The sequence below is a fragment of the Myxine glutinosa genome, chromosome 7, assembly GCF_964187855.1.
Source record: "Myxine glutinosa chromosome 7, kmMyxGlut1.1, whole genome shotgun sequence".
Lineage (NCBI taxonomy): Eukaryota > Metazoa > Chordata > Myxini > Myxiniformes > Myxinidae > Myxine > Myxine glutinosa.
In genome coordinates this window covers 62,344,017-62,361,629 of record NC_136267.1, presented here as the reverse complement: position 1 = coordinate 62,361,629, position 17,613 = coordinate 62,344,017, and the positions used below count along the sequence as shown (strand labels likewise).

At 41.2% G+C, this 17,613-nt stretch overlaps 1 protein-coding gene across 1 annotated transcript in view; it reads right to left on the bottom strand.

Moving 5' to 3' along the window:
• The window catches only part of GAD1 (glutamate decarboxylase 1), a 118,110-nt gene that overhangs the window by 39,322 nt on the left and 61,175 nt on the right, over nt 1-17,613 (bottom strand). The window contains exon 5 of the mRNA XM_068122444.2: nt 2,846-2,936. Coding sequence (XP_067978545.1) covers nt 2,846-2,936 — 91 coding nt within the window. The remainder of the gene's footprint in view (nt 1-2,845; nt 2,937-17,613) is intronic.

Below are 17,613 nucleotides of genomic sequence, written 5' to 3'. Positions count from 1 at the left end.
GGGACGTGGCTGTAGACAATTATGGACGTGGCTGTAGACAATTATGGATGTGGCTGTAGACAATTAGGGATGTGGCTGTAGACAATTAGGGATGTGGCTGTAGACAATTAGGGATGTGGCTGTAGACAATTATGGATGTGGCTGTAGACAATTAGGGACGTGGCTGTGGACAATTATGGATGCGGCTGTGGACAATTATGGATGCGGCTGTAGACAATTAGGGACGGGGCTGTAGACAATTAGGGATGTGTCTGTAGACAATTAGGGACGTGGCTGTAGACAATTATGGATGCGGCTGCAGACAATTATGGATGCGGCTGTAGACAATTAGGGGCGCGGCTGTAGACAATTAGGGATGTGTCTGTAGACAATTAGGGACGTGGCTGTAGACAATTAGGGACGTGGCTGTAGACAATTAGGGATGTGGCTGTAGACAATTATGGCTGTGGACAATTAGGGATGTGGCTGTAGACAATTAGGGATGTGGCTGTAGACAATTAGGGACGTGGCTGTAGACAATTAGGGACGTGGCTGTAGACAGTTAGGGACGTGGCTGTAGACAATTATGGATGTGGCTGTAGACAATTAGGGATGTGGCTGTAGACAATTAGGGATGTGGCTGTAGACAATTAGGGATGTGGCTGTAGACAATTAGGGACGTGGCTGTAGACAATTAGGGATGTGGCTGTAGACAATTAGGGACGTGGCTGTAGACAATTAGGGATGTGGCTGTAGACAATTAGGGATGTGGCTGTAGACAATTAGGGACGTGGCTGTAGACAATTAGGGACGTGGCTGTAGACAATTAGGGACGTGGCTGTAGACAATTAGGGACGTGGCTGTAGACAATTAGGGACGTGGCTGTAGACAATTAGGGACGTGGCTGTAGACAATTAGGGACGTGGCTGTAGACAGTTAGGGATGTGGCTGTAGACAATTATGGATGTGGCTGTAGACAATTAGGGACGTGGCTGCAGACAATTAGGGACGTGGCTGTAGACAATTAGGGACGTGGCTGTAGACAATTATGGATGTGGCTGTGGACAATTAGGGATGTGGCTGTAGACAATTAGGGACGTGGCTGTAGACAGTTAGGGACGTGGCTGTAGACAATTATGGATGTGGCTGTAGACAATTAGGGATGTGGCTGTAGACAATTATGGATGTGGCTGTAGACAATTAGGGACGTGGCTGTAGACAATTAGGGACGTGGCTGTAGACAATTATGGATGTGGCTGTGGACAATTAGGGATGTGGCTGTAGACAATTAGGGATGTGGCTGTAGACAATTAGGGACATGGCTGTAGACAATTAGGGACGTGGCTGTAGACAATTATGGATGTGGCTGTAGACAATTATGGATGTGGCTGTAGACAATTAGGGATGTGGCTGTAGACAATTAGGGATGTGGCTGTAGACAATTAGGGACGTGGCTGTAGACAATTAGGGACGTGGCTGTAGACAATTATGGATGTGGCTGTGGACAATTAGGGATGTGGCTGTAGACAATTAGGGATGTGGCTGTAGACAATTAGGGACGTGGCTGTAGACAATTAGGGACGTGGCTGTAGACAATTAGGGACGTGGCTGTAGACAGTTAGGGATGTGGCTGTAGACAATTATGGATGTGGCTGTAGACAATTAGGGATGTGGCTGTAGACAATTAGGGATGTGGCTGTAGACAATTAGGGATGTGGCTGTAGACAATTATGGATGCGGCTGCAGACAATTATGGATGCGGCTGTAGACAATTAGGGGCGCGGCTGTAGACAATTAGGGATGTGTCTGTAGACAACTAGGGACGTGGCTGTAGACAATTAGGGACGTGGCTGTAGACAATTATGGATGTGGCTGTGGACAATTATGGATGTGGCTGTAGACAATTATGGATGTGGCTGTGGACAATTAGGGATGTGGCTGTAGACAATTAGGGATGTGGCTGTAGACAATTAGGGATGTGGCTGTAGACAATTAGGGACGTGGCTTTAGACAGTTAGGGATGTGGCTGTAGACAATTATGGATGTGGCTGTAGACAATTAGGGACGTGGCTGTAGACAATTATGGATGTGGCTGTGGACAATTAGGGATGTGGCTGTAGACAATTATGGATGTGGCTGTGGACAATTAGGGATGTGGCTGTAGACAATTAGGGATGTGGCTGTAGACAATTAGGGACGTGGCTGTAGACAATTAGGGACATGGCTGTAGACAGTTAGGGACGTGGCTGTAGACAATTATGGATGTGGCTGTAGACAATTAGGGATGTGGCTGTAGACAATTAGGGATGTGGCTGTAGACAATTAGGGACGTGGCTGTAGACAATTAGGGATGTGGCTGTAGACAATTATGGATGTGGCTGTGGACAATTAGGGATGTGGCTGTAGACAATTAGGGATGTGGCTGTAGACAATTAGGGATGTGGCTGTAGACAATTAGGGACGTGGCTGTAGACAATTATGGATGTGGCTGTGGACAATTAATGATGCAGCTGTTTGGGTTTAGGATGGTTTGGTGCAATATCTCCTAAACTTGTCTGAAAATGACAAAATATTTAATCACTTTTGTCTTTGCCTCCTTTGCTCTTCAATACTTCGACCTTGATTGAACTCCCTTTCCCTTTCATCGCCCATTCTCCCCAACTCTTAGAGCTTAATTTTTATGTCTGTAAAATGTAGATGACATGACCTAAAATTTGACAGAATAGAAGAACGCACAACAAAACACACAAAGTGATGATTATTTTCCTTTGCATTGCAATTGTAAATATGTCATCACTTTGTGGAACACCATGTACGAAGTCGCACAACGAAGTCGCACAACTCGCACGTACAGATCTGTACGTACATGTTGGTGTTTGCAGTTGACGTGAGCCATTCACCCGCCAGGCCAATGATATCCAGGCCACAGGAGAGTTGATTGAAAAATCGTGGGTGACCTACGAGGATTAGAAGAAAAGAATCGTACAATATATTATCGAGCAGTACAAACTTGTACTTAATTCATTAAATTGTCTTGTACACAAACTTCCTTGCTTGTGCAATCAAACACGAATTCATGTAGAAACAAAAAAATACAAGAACAGCAGTCGGTAGAATGCATACCTCTGTCGGGCTGAACAGTTTACGTTTTGTATATCCCACTGATAATTCGGACCTGGATTCAGACCTGAACCAGGCACGAATCTGCTTGTTCTTTTCACCTGACGAACTCATCCACCTAGTTTTCTCATAACTCATCTACAAGGTTTATAACCTTGTGTGCTACATTGAAATATCATGCTATATATTGTTTTTAGCCCCATCTCTCAAATGAGAAAGTATCACTTTAAAAAGTTTTTTTTTAAATCGTATCTGGATCCGGAATCAGATCTTAACGAAGATCGAATGAATTAGTCCTTGACACACACCCAACATGTGCACTAAGTTTCATCTGAATCCATCCATAACGTTTTCAGATATCCTGCTCACAGACAAACAAACAAGAAACATGATGTGCATAGCACGATACTTGTGAAATCCCTAAAATAAGTTGTTGACCTTTGGCCTATGTTGACCTCAAAAATAATTGGCGGTTGAATTCAATGACTTGATCTGCAAATCATCTTCAAATTTCAAGCCAATCAGATGAAAATTGAGGATTTTAGAAATTTCACTGAAGTTGTTGACCTTTGGCCTATGGTGTCCTTTTGACATACGTTGACCTCAAAAATAATTGGTGGTTAAATTAAATGAACAATTGTGCAAATCCTCTTGAAATTTCAAGTCAATCGAAAGAAAATTGAGGCTTTTAAAAATTTGACTACGCTGTTGGCCTTTGGCCTATGTTGACCTTTTGACCTCAAAATCAATAGGCTTTTTTCTTATGACAAACTCTACCATTTGGTGAAGTTTGGTGAAGGTCAGTTAAAAATTGTGACCTATAGGTGATTGACAGACAGAAAAAGACAGACAAACAGACAGACAGAATAACACACAAGACCAAGCAATATACTTGAAAAATCTTCAATTTTCGCAAGTAATAACCAGACAAATGTGAAAACATAATCTACATCCACCTTTGATGGCGGAAGTAAAAATTAAAAAATGCTCATATCCGGATCCAGATCTTCACCAAATCTTTGGCAGACACCCAACCTGCCCATTAAGTTTCATCCACATCCATCCACAACTTCAGAGATATACTGCTCATCTGAGGTATCCTGACAAACAAACAGAAAGATGTCGTGCATAGCATAATAGATGCAAAATCCAAATACACAATTGGCTTCAGATTTTGATTGGTCAACTAATTCAGTCACTCAATATGTAAACTCTGTTCAAGCTCTGTTCGTCCGGATGTGTGGAAATTGCACATTACTTGCTGGAAACAGTATAGTGTGTGTTGCAATAAGCAGGGGCGGATCCAGGAGTGTGGGCGGGGGGTGGGTGTGGGGGGGTTACTGGGTGCACGTGAACCCCCCCCCTCCCCCTTACCTTTTTTAAACGCCGCTATCTGGAATGGACAGAGGTTGTTTTCACCGCTGTCAGTTTGTTTGCGTGCAGGATATCTGGAAAAGTTATTGGCGGACTTAGATGAAATCTGGTGGACAGGTTGAGTGTGTAACATGGACGAATTGATTTGAATTTTGTGAAAATCCTAATCCGGATCCGGATACGAGGATTATTAATTTTTAAGTGATTCTTCACCATTGAGAGATCGGGCAACAACGATATATCGCACGATATTTCAAAAAGTTGTGGACGGATTCAGCCAAAACGTGGTGGGCATGTTGGGTTTGTGACGAGGAAGAATTGATTCGATTTTGGTGAAGATCTGGGTCAGGGTCCAGATACGATAATTATTTAATTTTATAATTGATTATATTCACCATTAAGTGATACTTTATAAGGCTAAAAGCGATATGTGGCATGTTATCTCAAAATGTGGACGTTTTATAACTAAACGTGGTGGGCAGGTTGGGGTTGTGACGAGGAAGAATTGATTCGATTTTGGTGAAGATCTGGGTCAGGGTCCAGATACGATAATTATTTAATTTTATAATTGATTATATTCACCATTGAGCGATACTTTATAAGGCTAAAAGCGATATGTGGCATGTTATCTCAAAATGTGGACGTTTTATAACTAAACGTGGTGGGCAGGTTGGGGTTGTGACGAGGAAGAATTGATTCGATTTTGGTGAAGATCTGGGTCAGGGTCCAGATACGATAATTATTTAATTTTATAATTGATTATATTCACCAGTGAGCGATACTTTATAAGGCTAAAAGCGATATGTAGCATGTTATCTCAAAATGTGGACGTTTTATAACTAAACTTGGTGGGCATGTTGGGTTTGTGACGAGGAAGAATTGATTCGATTTTGGTGAAGATCCGGGTCAGGGTCCAGATACGATAATTATTTAATTTTATAATTGATTATATTCACCAGTGAGCGATACTTTATCAGGCTAAAAGCGATATGTAGCATGTTATCTCAAAATGTGGACGTTTTATAACTAAACTTGGTGGGCATGTTGGGTTTGTGACGAGGAAGAATTGATTCGATTTTGGTGAAGATCCGGGTCAGGGTCCAGATACGATAATTATTTAATATTATAATTGATTATATTCACCATTGAGTGATACTTTATAAGGCTAAAAGCGATATGTGGCATGTTATCTCAAAATGTGGACGTTTTATAACTAAACTTGGTGGGCATGTTGGGTTTGTGACGAGGAAGAATTGATTCGATTTTGGTGAAGATCCGGGTCAGGGTCCAGATACGATAATTATTTAATATTATAATTGATTATATTCACCATTGAGCGATACTTTATCAGGCTAAAAGCGATATGTAGCATGTTATCTCAAAATGTGGACGTTTTATAACTAAACTTGGTGGGCAGGTTGGGTTTGTGACGAGGAAGAATTGATTCGATTTTGGTGAAGATCCGGGTCAGGGTCCAGATACGATAATTATTTAATTTTATAATTGATTATATTCACCAGTGAGTGATACTTTATAAGGCTAAAAGCGATATGTAGCATGTTATCTCAAAATGTGGACGTTTTATAACTAAACTTGGTGGGCATGTTGGGTTTGTGACGAGGAAGAATTGATTCGATTTTGGTGAAGATCCGGGTCAGGGTCCAGATACGATAATTATTTAATATTATAATTGATTATATTCACCATTGAGTGATACTTTATAAGGCTAAAAGCGATATGTGGCATGTTATCTCAAAATGTGGACGTTTTATAACTAAATGTGGTGGGCAGGTTGGGTTTGTGACGAGGAAGAATTGATTCGATTTTGGTGAAGATCCGGGTCAGGGTCCAGATACGATAATTATTTAATTTCATAATTGATTATATTCACCAGTGAGCGATACTTTATAAGGCTAAAAGCGATATGTAGCATGTTATCTCAAAATGTGGACGTTTTAAAACTAAACGTGGTGGGCAGGTTGGGTTTGTGACGAGGAAGAATTGATTCGATTTTGGTGAAGATCCGGGTCAGGGTCCAGATACGATAATTATTTAATTTTATAATTGATTATATTCACCAGTGAGCGATACTTTATAAGGCTAAAAGCGATATGTAGCATGTTATCTCAAAATGTGGACGTTTTATAACTAAACTTGGTGGGCATGTTGGGTTTGTGACGAGGAAGAATTGATTCGATTTTGGTGAAGATCCGGGTCAGGGTCCAGATACGATAATTATTTAATATTATAATTGATTATATTCACCATTGAGTGATACTTTATAAGGCTAAAAGCGATATGTGGCATGTTATCTCAAAATGTGGACGTTTTATAACTAAATGTGGTGGGCAGGTTGGGGTTGTGACGAGGAAGAATTGATTCGATTTTGGTGAAGATCCGGGTCAGGGTCCAGATACGATAATTATTTAATTTTATAATTGATTATATTCACCATTGAGTGATACTTTATAAGGCTAAAAGCGATATGTAGCATGTTATCTCAAAATGTGGACGTTTTATAACTAAACTTGGTGGGCATGTTGGGTTTGTGACGAGGAAGAATTGATTCGATTTTGGTGAAGATCCGGGTCAGGGTCCAGATACGATAATTATTTAATTTTATAATTGATTATATTCACCAGTGAGCGATACTTTATCAGGCTAAAAGCGATATGTAGCATGTTATCTCAAAATGTGGACGTTTTATAACTAAACTTGGTGGGCATGTTGGGTTTGTGACGAGGAAGAATTGATTCGATTTTGGTGAAGATCCGGGTCAGGGTCCAGATACGATAATTATTTAATATTATAATTGATTATATTCACCATTGAGTGATACTTTATAAGGCTAAAAGCGATATGTGGCATGTTATCTCAAAATGTGGACGTTTTATAACTAAACTTGGTGGGCATGTTGGGTTTGTGACGAGGAAGAATTGATTCGATTTTGGTGAAGATCCGGGTCAGGGTCCAGATACGATAATTATTTAATATTATAATTGATTATATTCACCATTGAGCGATACTTTATCAGGCTAAAAGCGATATGTAGCATGTTATCTCAAAATGTGGACGTTTTATAACTAAACTTGGTGGGCAGGTTGGGTTTGTGACGAGGAAGAATTGATTCGATTTTGGTGAAGATCCGGGTCAGGGTCCAGATACGATAATTATTTAATTTTATAATTGATTATATTCACCAGTGAGTGATACTTTAAAAGGCTAAAAGCGATATGTAGCATGTTATCTCAAAATGTGGACGTTTTATAACTAAACTTGGTGGGCATGTTGGGTTTGTGACGAGGAAGAATTGATTCGATTTTGGTGAAGATCCGGGTCAGGGTCCAGATACGATAATTATTTAATATTATAATTGATTATATTCACCATTGAGTGATACTTTATAAGGCTAAAAGCGATATGTGGCATGTTATCTCAAAATGTGGACGTTTTATAACTAAATGTGGTGGGCAGGTTGGGTTTGTGACGAGGAAGAATTGATTCGATTTTGGTGAAGATCCGGGTCAGGGTCCAGATACGATAATTATTTAATTTCATAATTGATTATATTCACCAGTGAGCGATACTTTATAAGGCTAAAAGCGATATGTAGCATGTTATCTCAAAATGTGGACGTTTTAAAACTAAACGTGGTGGGCAGGTTGGGTTTGTGACGAGGAAGAATTGATTCGATTTTGGTGAAGATCCGGGTCAGGGTCCAGATACGATAATTATTTAATTTTATAATTGATTATATTCACCAGTGAGCGATACTTTATAAGGCTAAAAGCGATATGTAGCATGTTATCTCAAAATGTGGACGTTTTATAACTAAACTTGGTGGGCATGTTGGGTTTGTGACGAGGAAGAATTGATTCGATTTTGGTGAAGATCCGGGTCAGGGTCCAGATACGATAATTATTTAATATTATAATTGATTATATTCACCATTGAGTGATACTTTATAAGGCTAAAAGCGATATGTGGCATGTTATCTCAAAATGTGGACGTTTTATAACTAAATGTGGTGGGCAGGTTGGGGTTGTGACGAGGAAGAATTGATTCGATTTTGGTGAAGATCCGGGTCAGGGTCCAGATACGATAATTATTTAATTTTATAATTGATTATATTCACCATTGAGTGATACTTTATAAGGCTAAAAGCGATATGTAGCATGTTATCTCAAAATGTGGACGTTTTATAACTAAACTTGGTGGGCATGTTGGGTTTGTGACGAGGAAGAATTGATTCGATTTTGGTGAAGATCCGGGTCAGGGTCCAGATACGATAATTATTTAATTTCATAATTGATTATATTCACCATTGAGTGATACTTTATAAGGCTAAAAGCGATATGTAGCATGTTATCTCAAAATGTGGACGTTTTATAACTAAACTTGGTGGGCATGTTGGGTTTGTGACGAGGAAGAATTGATTCGATTTTGGTGAAGATCCGGGTCAGGGTCCAGATACGATAATTATTTAATTTTATAATTGATTATATTCACCAGTGAGCGATACTTTATAAGGCTAAAAGCGATATGTAGTATGTTATCTCAAAATGTGGACGTTTTATAACTAAACGTGGTGGGCAGGTTGGGTTTGTGACGAGGAAGAATTGATTCGATTTTGGTGAAGATCCGGGTCAGGGTCCAGATACGATAATTATTTAATTTTATAATTGATTATATTCACCAGTGAGTGATACTTTATAAGGCTAAAAGCGATATGTAGCATGTTATCTCAAAATGTGGACGTTTTATAACTAAACTTGGTGGGCATGTTGGGTTTGTGACGAGGAAGAATTGATTCGATTTTGGTGAAGATCCGGGTCAGGGTCCAGATACGATAATTATTTAATTTTATAATTGATTATATTCACCATTGAGTGATACTTTATAAGGCTAAAAGCGATATGTAGCATGTTATCTCAAAATGTGGACGTTTTATAACTAAACTTGGTGGGCAGGTTGGGCTTGTGACGAGGAAGAATTGATTCGATTTTGGTGAAGATCCGGGTCAGGGTCCAGATACGATAATTATTTAATTTTATAATTGATTATATTCACCATTGAGCGATACTTTATAAGGCTAAAAGCGATATGTAGCATGTTATCTCAAAATGTGGACGTTTTATAACTAAACTTGGTGGGCATGTTGGGTTTGTGACGAGGAAGAATTGATTCGATTTTGGTGAAGATCCAGGTCAGGGTCCAGATACGATAATTATTTAATTTTATAATTGATTATATTCACCATTGAGTGATACTTTATAAGGCTAAAAGCGATATGTAGCATGTTATCTCAAAATGTGGACGTTTTATAACTAAACTTGGTGGGCATGTTGGGTTTGTGACGAGGAAGAATTGATTCGATTTTGGTGAAGATCCGGGTCAGGGTCCAGATACGATAATTATTTAATTTTATAATTGATTATATTCACCATTGAGTGATACTTTATAAGGCTAAAAGCGATATGTAGCATGTTATCTCAAAATGTGGACGTTTTATAACTAAACTTGGTGGGCAGGTTGGGCTTGTGACGAGGAAGAATTGATTCGATTTTGGTGAAGATCCGGGTCAGGGTCCAGATACGATAATTATTTAATATTATAATTGATTATATTCACCATTGAGTGATACTTTATAAGGCTAAAAGCGATATGTGGCATGTTATCTCAAAATGTGGACGTTTTATAACTAAATGTGGTGGGCAGGTTGGGGTTGTGACGAGGAAGAATTGATTCGATTTTGGTGAAGATCCGGGTCAGGGTCCAGATACGATAATTATTTAATTTTATAATTGATTATATTCACCATTGAGTGATACTTTATAAGGCTAAAAGCGATATGTAGCATGTTATCTCAAAATGTGGACGTTTTATAACTAAACTTGGTGGGCATGTTGGGTTTGTGACGAGGAAGAATTGATTCGATTTTGGTGAAGATCCGGGTCAGGGTCCAGATACGATAATTATTTAATTTCATAATTGATTATATTCACCATTGAGTGATACTTTATAAGACTAAAAGCGATATGTAGCATGTTATCTCAAAATGTGGACGTTTTATAACTAAACTTGGTGGGCATGTTGGGTTTGTGACGAGGAAGAATTGATTCGATTTTGGTGAAGATCCGGGTCAGGGTCCAGATACGATAATTATTTAATTTTATAATTGATAATATTCACCATTGAGTGATACTTTATAAGGCTAAAAGCGATATGTAGCATGTTATCTCAAAATGTGGACGTTTTATAACTAAACTTGGTGGGCAGGTTGGGCTTGTGACGAGGAAGAATTGATTCGATTTTGGTGAAGATCCGGGTCAGGGTCCAGATACGATAATTATTTAATTTTATAATTGATTATATTCACCATTGAGCGATACTTTACAAGGCTAAAAGCGATATGTAGCATGTTATCTCAAAATGTGGACGTTTTATAACTAAACTTGGTGGGCATGTTGGGTTTGTGACGAGGAAGAATTGATTCGATTTTGGTGAAGATCCGGGTCAGGGTCCAGATACGATAATTATTTAATTTTATAATTGATTATATTCACCATTGAGTGATACTTTATAAGGCTAAAAGCGATATGTAGCATGTTATCTCAAAATGTGGACGTTTTATCACTAAACTTGGTGGGCATGTTGGGTTTGTGACGAGGAAGAATTGATTCGATTTTGGTGAAGATCCGGGTCAGGGTCCAGATACGATAATTATTTAATTTTATAATTGATTATATTCACCATTGAGTGATACTTTATAAGGCTAAAAGCGATATGTAGCATGTTATCTCAAAATGTGGACGTTTTATAACTCAACTTGGTGGGCAGGTTGGGCTTGTGACGAGGAAGAATTGATTCGATTTTGGTGAAGATCCGGGTCAGGGTCCAGATACGATAATTATTTAATTTTATAATTGATTATATTCACCATTGAGTGATACTTTATAATAGCCCAGCAGATATGTGAAAAAATTGTGCTTTTGGTGATACAAGCATGAAATTTTGAACACTGATAGAGCATACTACTAGGAAGATTTTTGGATATAGGGGCATTCAAATCTTTTCCTAGGGACAAAATGGCGGCCATTTTAAAAATGGCCGTTTACGGATAATAAGATACACAGTACCGATGTCTATAAAACTAGATTTACTTATTGCTCAAGCACACCTATGATGTTTTTTTCACGTAAACAGGTTGTAAGATCATAATTAAATGTCAACAAACTCACATAACATTTATTTGGTCCTTATTCTTTATAAAAATAATTACTTTTTGAGCTATTTTGAGCAAACTCCAGAAACACAATGGAAATGAAGTGAAAATGCCACATTAACGCTGTGGAAGTGACTTTCACTATAAAACAGTCTACAAAACAGTCTTCCACATGTTTGTGTATATGTAACAGGTGTGTTATTCCTCCTGTATACTATCGTGTGCACTCCCCTGCACAGTGACACAGAGCTGAGCACTGGAGTGCGGCCTTAACACACTTGCACTGTTTCCTGCAACCCTTCTTGCATCCACATCTAATCAATTGTCGGCATGCCTCAGTTGCCTCTGTGAGGGTTGTCCAATATATCCCCCAGCCGTTATTACTCTGTTTCCAACCCCATTCACTTGGCGATGGGAGCTCAGGTGCGCAAATCATCATCTGGCCCCAACAAAAGCCGGCTTGGTAGGCAGCTCTCTTGATGTGTTGTCTGAGGGCTTCTTGCGTTGGTGGGATAGCCTCTATTGATCTACCAGTCTGGGTGAAGAGATGCTTGCGGGCATCGTTAACATGTTCCTGGCTGCTTGTTCGATCGTAGAGCAGAACAACAAAACGCTCCAGTGGATCCATGTTGTCATTTGCAGTTGAAATGGTTGGTGTGGCAGCCAGTGCGCAGAAAGCTGAGGTGACCTCATCATAGGCTTTCCATGTTTCCCATGCTGTTTTCTTCCCCCTTCCGCCGAAGCAGGACACGGTGTCACACCCAGTGAAGGCGTGGAAGAATGGCAACCCTCGGCACTTGTTTGGTCCCAGTGCCACAGCCATCTCGTGAGCTGCCAAGTGCCTGAAATTCTTCCCTGTGCCAAAAGCAACCCAGAGTTCATCGATGTCAAGATATCCAGTTGCTGCCACTGCAAGGATCAAAACATCTGTGTCCACTGTGCGGATTGACACCTTGGTATAGCCCTGTCTGACTGCATCTTGGACATGGAGTAGTATCCTTGTATCTGCCTCCTCGTGACTACACGGGGAAAGACCAGTAACATCTCGTGGCTGTGTACAAAAAACTTATTTGTGGTTTGTGGTGACGATTTGCTTGTCAGTCTCAATGTTTGCTATCCTCGTTGCTAGAAAGTCAAACAACTCCACCTTGTTCTCGTCTATGCGAAGGAAGGCCTGCCAGTTTCGAGGGATGGAACTAGATGGCTCAACTCGTCTCCTGGTGCCTTTACCCCTCGTCTTCCTGGTGTCGACTTTCAAACTGTCTGGGAAATATTCATCCCAGATAATATCAACCCTGCTCTTATTTTGTATCTGAGATGTGATGTATGGCAAGAATACTAGTGATGCATACTCAGAGAAGGTCTTCGCATTACGAGGTGCCAGCATGTTCACGATGGCTGCTCCATCCAGGATCATGACTTCAACAGGGGGGCTTACATCATCATTTTCCCGTGAGGTGATCAGATCTTCTAAGCACCCAACCAGATCAGACTTGGTTCCAAGCCGGATTTTGCCCATTTGTGACAATGCAGGGGGACAAGCTTGGTTTTCATGTGCAAAGAATTCATCAAGATCTCCATTCCGTGTCTGGGATGCAATAAACAGCCTGGAGAACAGAACGCAGTCATTCTTCAGAGATACCACCTTCAACTCTGTTCTTGACTTCTCTCTGACTGGGGGTCGGCTGAAGAGAGGGAGATTGTTTCTTTTTATTGGGTCAGTGATAGGCTTTGTCTGATGTACAAGCCTCTCGTTCACATATGTGTCATACTGTTCTTTTCCCAGCTTCTCGATCTGGTAAAGGGTGTTGATGACTGCTGGGTCTGCCAGGTCTCTGCTGTCTAGCACCAAGAGATCTTTGCTGTCGTCACAGAATGGGTTCCCCATCTCTCCTATGACACGGGTGAGTGCTCTCACATCTCGAGCAAAGGCTACCTGCGTGTGCTTTGTCTGTTCATGGTGTTTTAGTTCAGTTTTCCTAATTCTTTTTTCTGTTGTGGCCTCAAACTTATAGATCAGTTTGGCCATCTCTGGACCAGACACCATCCATCGGCGCAAAGCTGCAGCATTCTCCGTAAGACCTACAGCCCCTCCATCACCTTTCACCAATGCATTATTTTGCTCGTGTGCCTGGTCTAAGGCTATGACAGAGAATGCACGTGTAGTCTTCTTCATGGTGAAGTTTCCTGCCAGAAACTGTGCGTATACAGTTGGATGCTTTGTTGTAAGTGTCACCATGTCGCGCAAGTGAACTGGGATCCACCTGGCATAGTTTGTATGTCCCAAGGCGAAGAACCATGGTACAAGCTTGGTCAGAGCATCAGTGTACAGTTGGAAGTTTCCTTCACGGACGGATCTCACATAGATCAGGACTGCCAGTTCTAGCTGCATAATTAGGAACCAGAACTGAAACTGTGGACTTGCATTGGCTTGTTCACCGCACCAGTCATCTAGTGGTATCGTATCCTGTCCCTCATCTAGTCCACTGGTGTACTGGCTGTAGGCTTCCTTCAGGAGAAGATAGAGAGTACTGGCTGTGACTTGGTGTGCTCGTCGTGTGCGTGTCACATGGGTCACTTTCAGGAAGGAATCAGCAGTACCACTTGTAGCAACCCCTGCAAGCATCAGAACGCCTGTCCACCCACTGCTATCCAGAAGGTCACCGAGGGTTTTCCATGCTGCCATCTCAATATGGAGTCCACCAAAGACCATGACGAAGTGATCTTCTCCGTGTGTTTCTGGCCATCTCCATTGGATCTGTTTGGCAAGTGTGTACAGTGGCTGATCAAGTGTGATTACAGGGATCTGACCTGGATTCAGAATATCGATTGCTTTCTTGATGACATCCATGGAGTGACGAATCATTGCCACAGATTTTGCCTGGTCATAGAAGAGAGGCAGCAATGAAGTTAAGGCCACACTACACTCTGGTTCTTCTGGAATAGACTGCTTGCTGGCATGGTATCCAGCCCATGATACTGTCTCGTCTCCCTTAAGTGGTGTGTCAGATAGCACTGTCTTCTCCATCTGCTCCAGCCACCTGTCAAAATGCAAGATAATGAACACAATTAAGAACAAACAAGTCCACACAAGTTAACAAGTCTTGGTTTTTTTAGGTACACATATAACTGTCCACAGTTCAAACACAATAATCAGTTACCTGTACTCAATCTGCATTGCTTCAGGGATGAGTTGGCAGTTGCTTTTGTTGGGACCCGCTAGCTTGGGTACAGGTGGGTCACATTTACCCAGAACAACAGGAGGTACGATGGTGTATGACTGTGGCAGGTGTGCATCTGTTGTTGATGTGTCATCTGGGTTTACCCGTTGAACTCCACGGCTATCGCTATTTGGGTGCTGGAAAAGTGAAATGCCAGTGCCATGGAAGGAGTCGTGGGCACTTGTTGAACTGGGGTTATGATCAATGTTATCCACTGCCCCAGTTGTGAAGAGGTCACTTTTTAGCTCAGGGGGGCAAACTGTACCCTCATTTTGGAAGAAACGGCAGATTCTGTTCCCCAAGTCCGTGGAGATGCTAAGCACCCTGTCATAGGAGATCGAGAGACCCAGGTTGAACATAGTATCAACCAGGTCTCTTTTTCGAGTCTTTGTGTGGATAAGGGTGCCCAGGTACACAGGCAGGGGAGTCTCCCGATTGTGACTGTGCCTCGTGGACGTGGTAGTACTGCTACTCTCTCTGCGGCGTGAGTAACTGTTGAACATAAGGAGTTGTGAGATTGTGAGAGTAGGTGTTGATACCGACGAGTGGCTTGACTGCTCTTGGATGTTAGGACCATTCAAGATCATAGAAACTAGTGATACAAGCGAATTAGGTACCGAATGTTCTTGGCAGTGGGCTTCAAATGAACCACTAAATGTTGAGTTCATTTTCAACATGTCTCTACGAACTATATTTGCGGCTCTAGCAAGACAAACTCCATCACTGTCAGTGTCGTGATCACATGCCTTCTGAAGGGCTGAGCCAACATCCTGGTTGAAAGCAAGCAGAATATCTCGACCGGACATGTGCTCCTCTAGGTCTGGAAAATATGTCATGATTCGATCTTTGAGTTTGGTGGAGTGGACACGCCTGGTCAAGACTGTTCCAAGCTGTTCCAGCCTGGTGGTGTATAGTCTTGCTAGGTCTACCAGCTTGAACACTGGTGTCACAAGAGCATCTGTGCGGGCATCATCGATGTAGGACACTAGCTCTCCAAGTGCTATACCGTGATTGATATCATCTTGTTCATTCAGTGTTGTGCTTGTGGCCCTTGCTTTGTTATAAAGTGACACCAGACACTTCACGTGGTACTGTGCATCTTGTGCTATAAGGTCACCTGCACTCAGTTTAGCAAGAAGTGCCTGATCTCCTAGTTTCAGGGCAGCTGTCCTGACATGTTTATCGAGGTCGAAGGTGGAAGCTTTTCGCAGAGAATTAGTACCCGCTGGTTTGTCACAAAAGAAACACTTTTCAGGCTGTGGCTGTGTGTGGTCTACATGTACTCTGTGACGGGTGTACTTTCTTGAGACACTTGCGGTTTCTTCACTAGACGTTTCTCTTTTTTGTGCCCGATGCAGTTCAGTTTTGTTGTATTTCAGTCTGCATGAATCATGCCACTTAGCCTTGTGGCTCTGGAAGGTTGACTGGATACCTTCACCATCGTCCAGGCGGGACAGTTCTAGAGATTTTGGCAGGCAGCCCATCTGGCTGAAGGTGAGGAGATAATCTGCAAGAGTTTGGTATCCGGACCCTGTGGTTCGCTTGGAATCAGCTGGACAGGCAAGGGCCTCATCGGTGACCTCCTGACATAACACACACTTCTCCCAATCTGTCAGATAAGGCATGTTTGTTCCAGATGTACTAGGGCTTTGGGGGTCTAATAGCTTGAAATTTTTGTTGGCCATTGTCAATTAAGCATTATCCACCACCACCATCCAATCAATATACAAATTGGGAACCAAATCTAGGTAGCTACTACAGTCAATGAGCGAAGGTGCAGTGCAGTCGAGTTATCATCTGAAAAAGAAATACATACATTATTATCATAAATATAGTAATTCGCTTTCGTAACTTTTCACTAGCCTTGCATTGTTCCTTATAGTCACCTAGTCTATGATAGGAAAGTTCATAAAGCTACATCAAAGTTGTTCATATAAAGGTATTGAACCAAAATTACACCCAGGAGAAATCAGATAGTCATGCAAAGTTAAATAATTAAACCGCTAGACCAGTCCTGCCTATTGCAATGGTAAACCATTTGTTCTGCCCCTTATAGGCCACCGTAGATTCCAATTTTGAACCCAGTATGAAGGTATTGCATAGCATGTACATGACAATTTATAATATGCTCATTACATTGTGTTTCAATAGCAGCACAAATGACAAGTCTGAAATAATAGGTAAATATGTCCTTCTTAGCCGCCATTTTGTAAATTAGCCGCCATTTTGTAAAATGGCCGCCATTTTGGGCCAAGGAGAAATCTGGAATGCCCCTACATCCAAATTTCACTGTAAGGGTATGCCCTAACTGTGTGCCAAGTTTCATGCTTGTATCATCAAAGGCACAATTCTACCACAATTCTTCACATATCTGCCGGACTATAAGGCTAAAAGCGATATGTGGCATGTTATCTCAAAATGTGGACGTTTTATAACTAAACTTGGTGGGCAGGTTGGGCTTGTGGCGAGGAAGAATTGATTCGATTTTGGTGAAGATCCGGGTCAGGGTCCAGATACGATAATTATTTAATTTTATAATTGATTATATTCACCATTGAGTGATACTTTATAAGGCTAAAAGCGATATGTAGCATGTTATCTCAAAATGTGGACGTTTTATAACTAAACTTGGTGGATGAGCTGGTTAGGCGACAATAAGAAGCCAATTAGGTTTTGGTTCAGGTCCGAATCCAG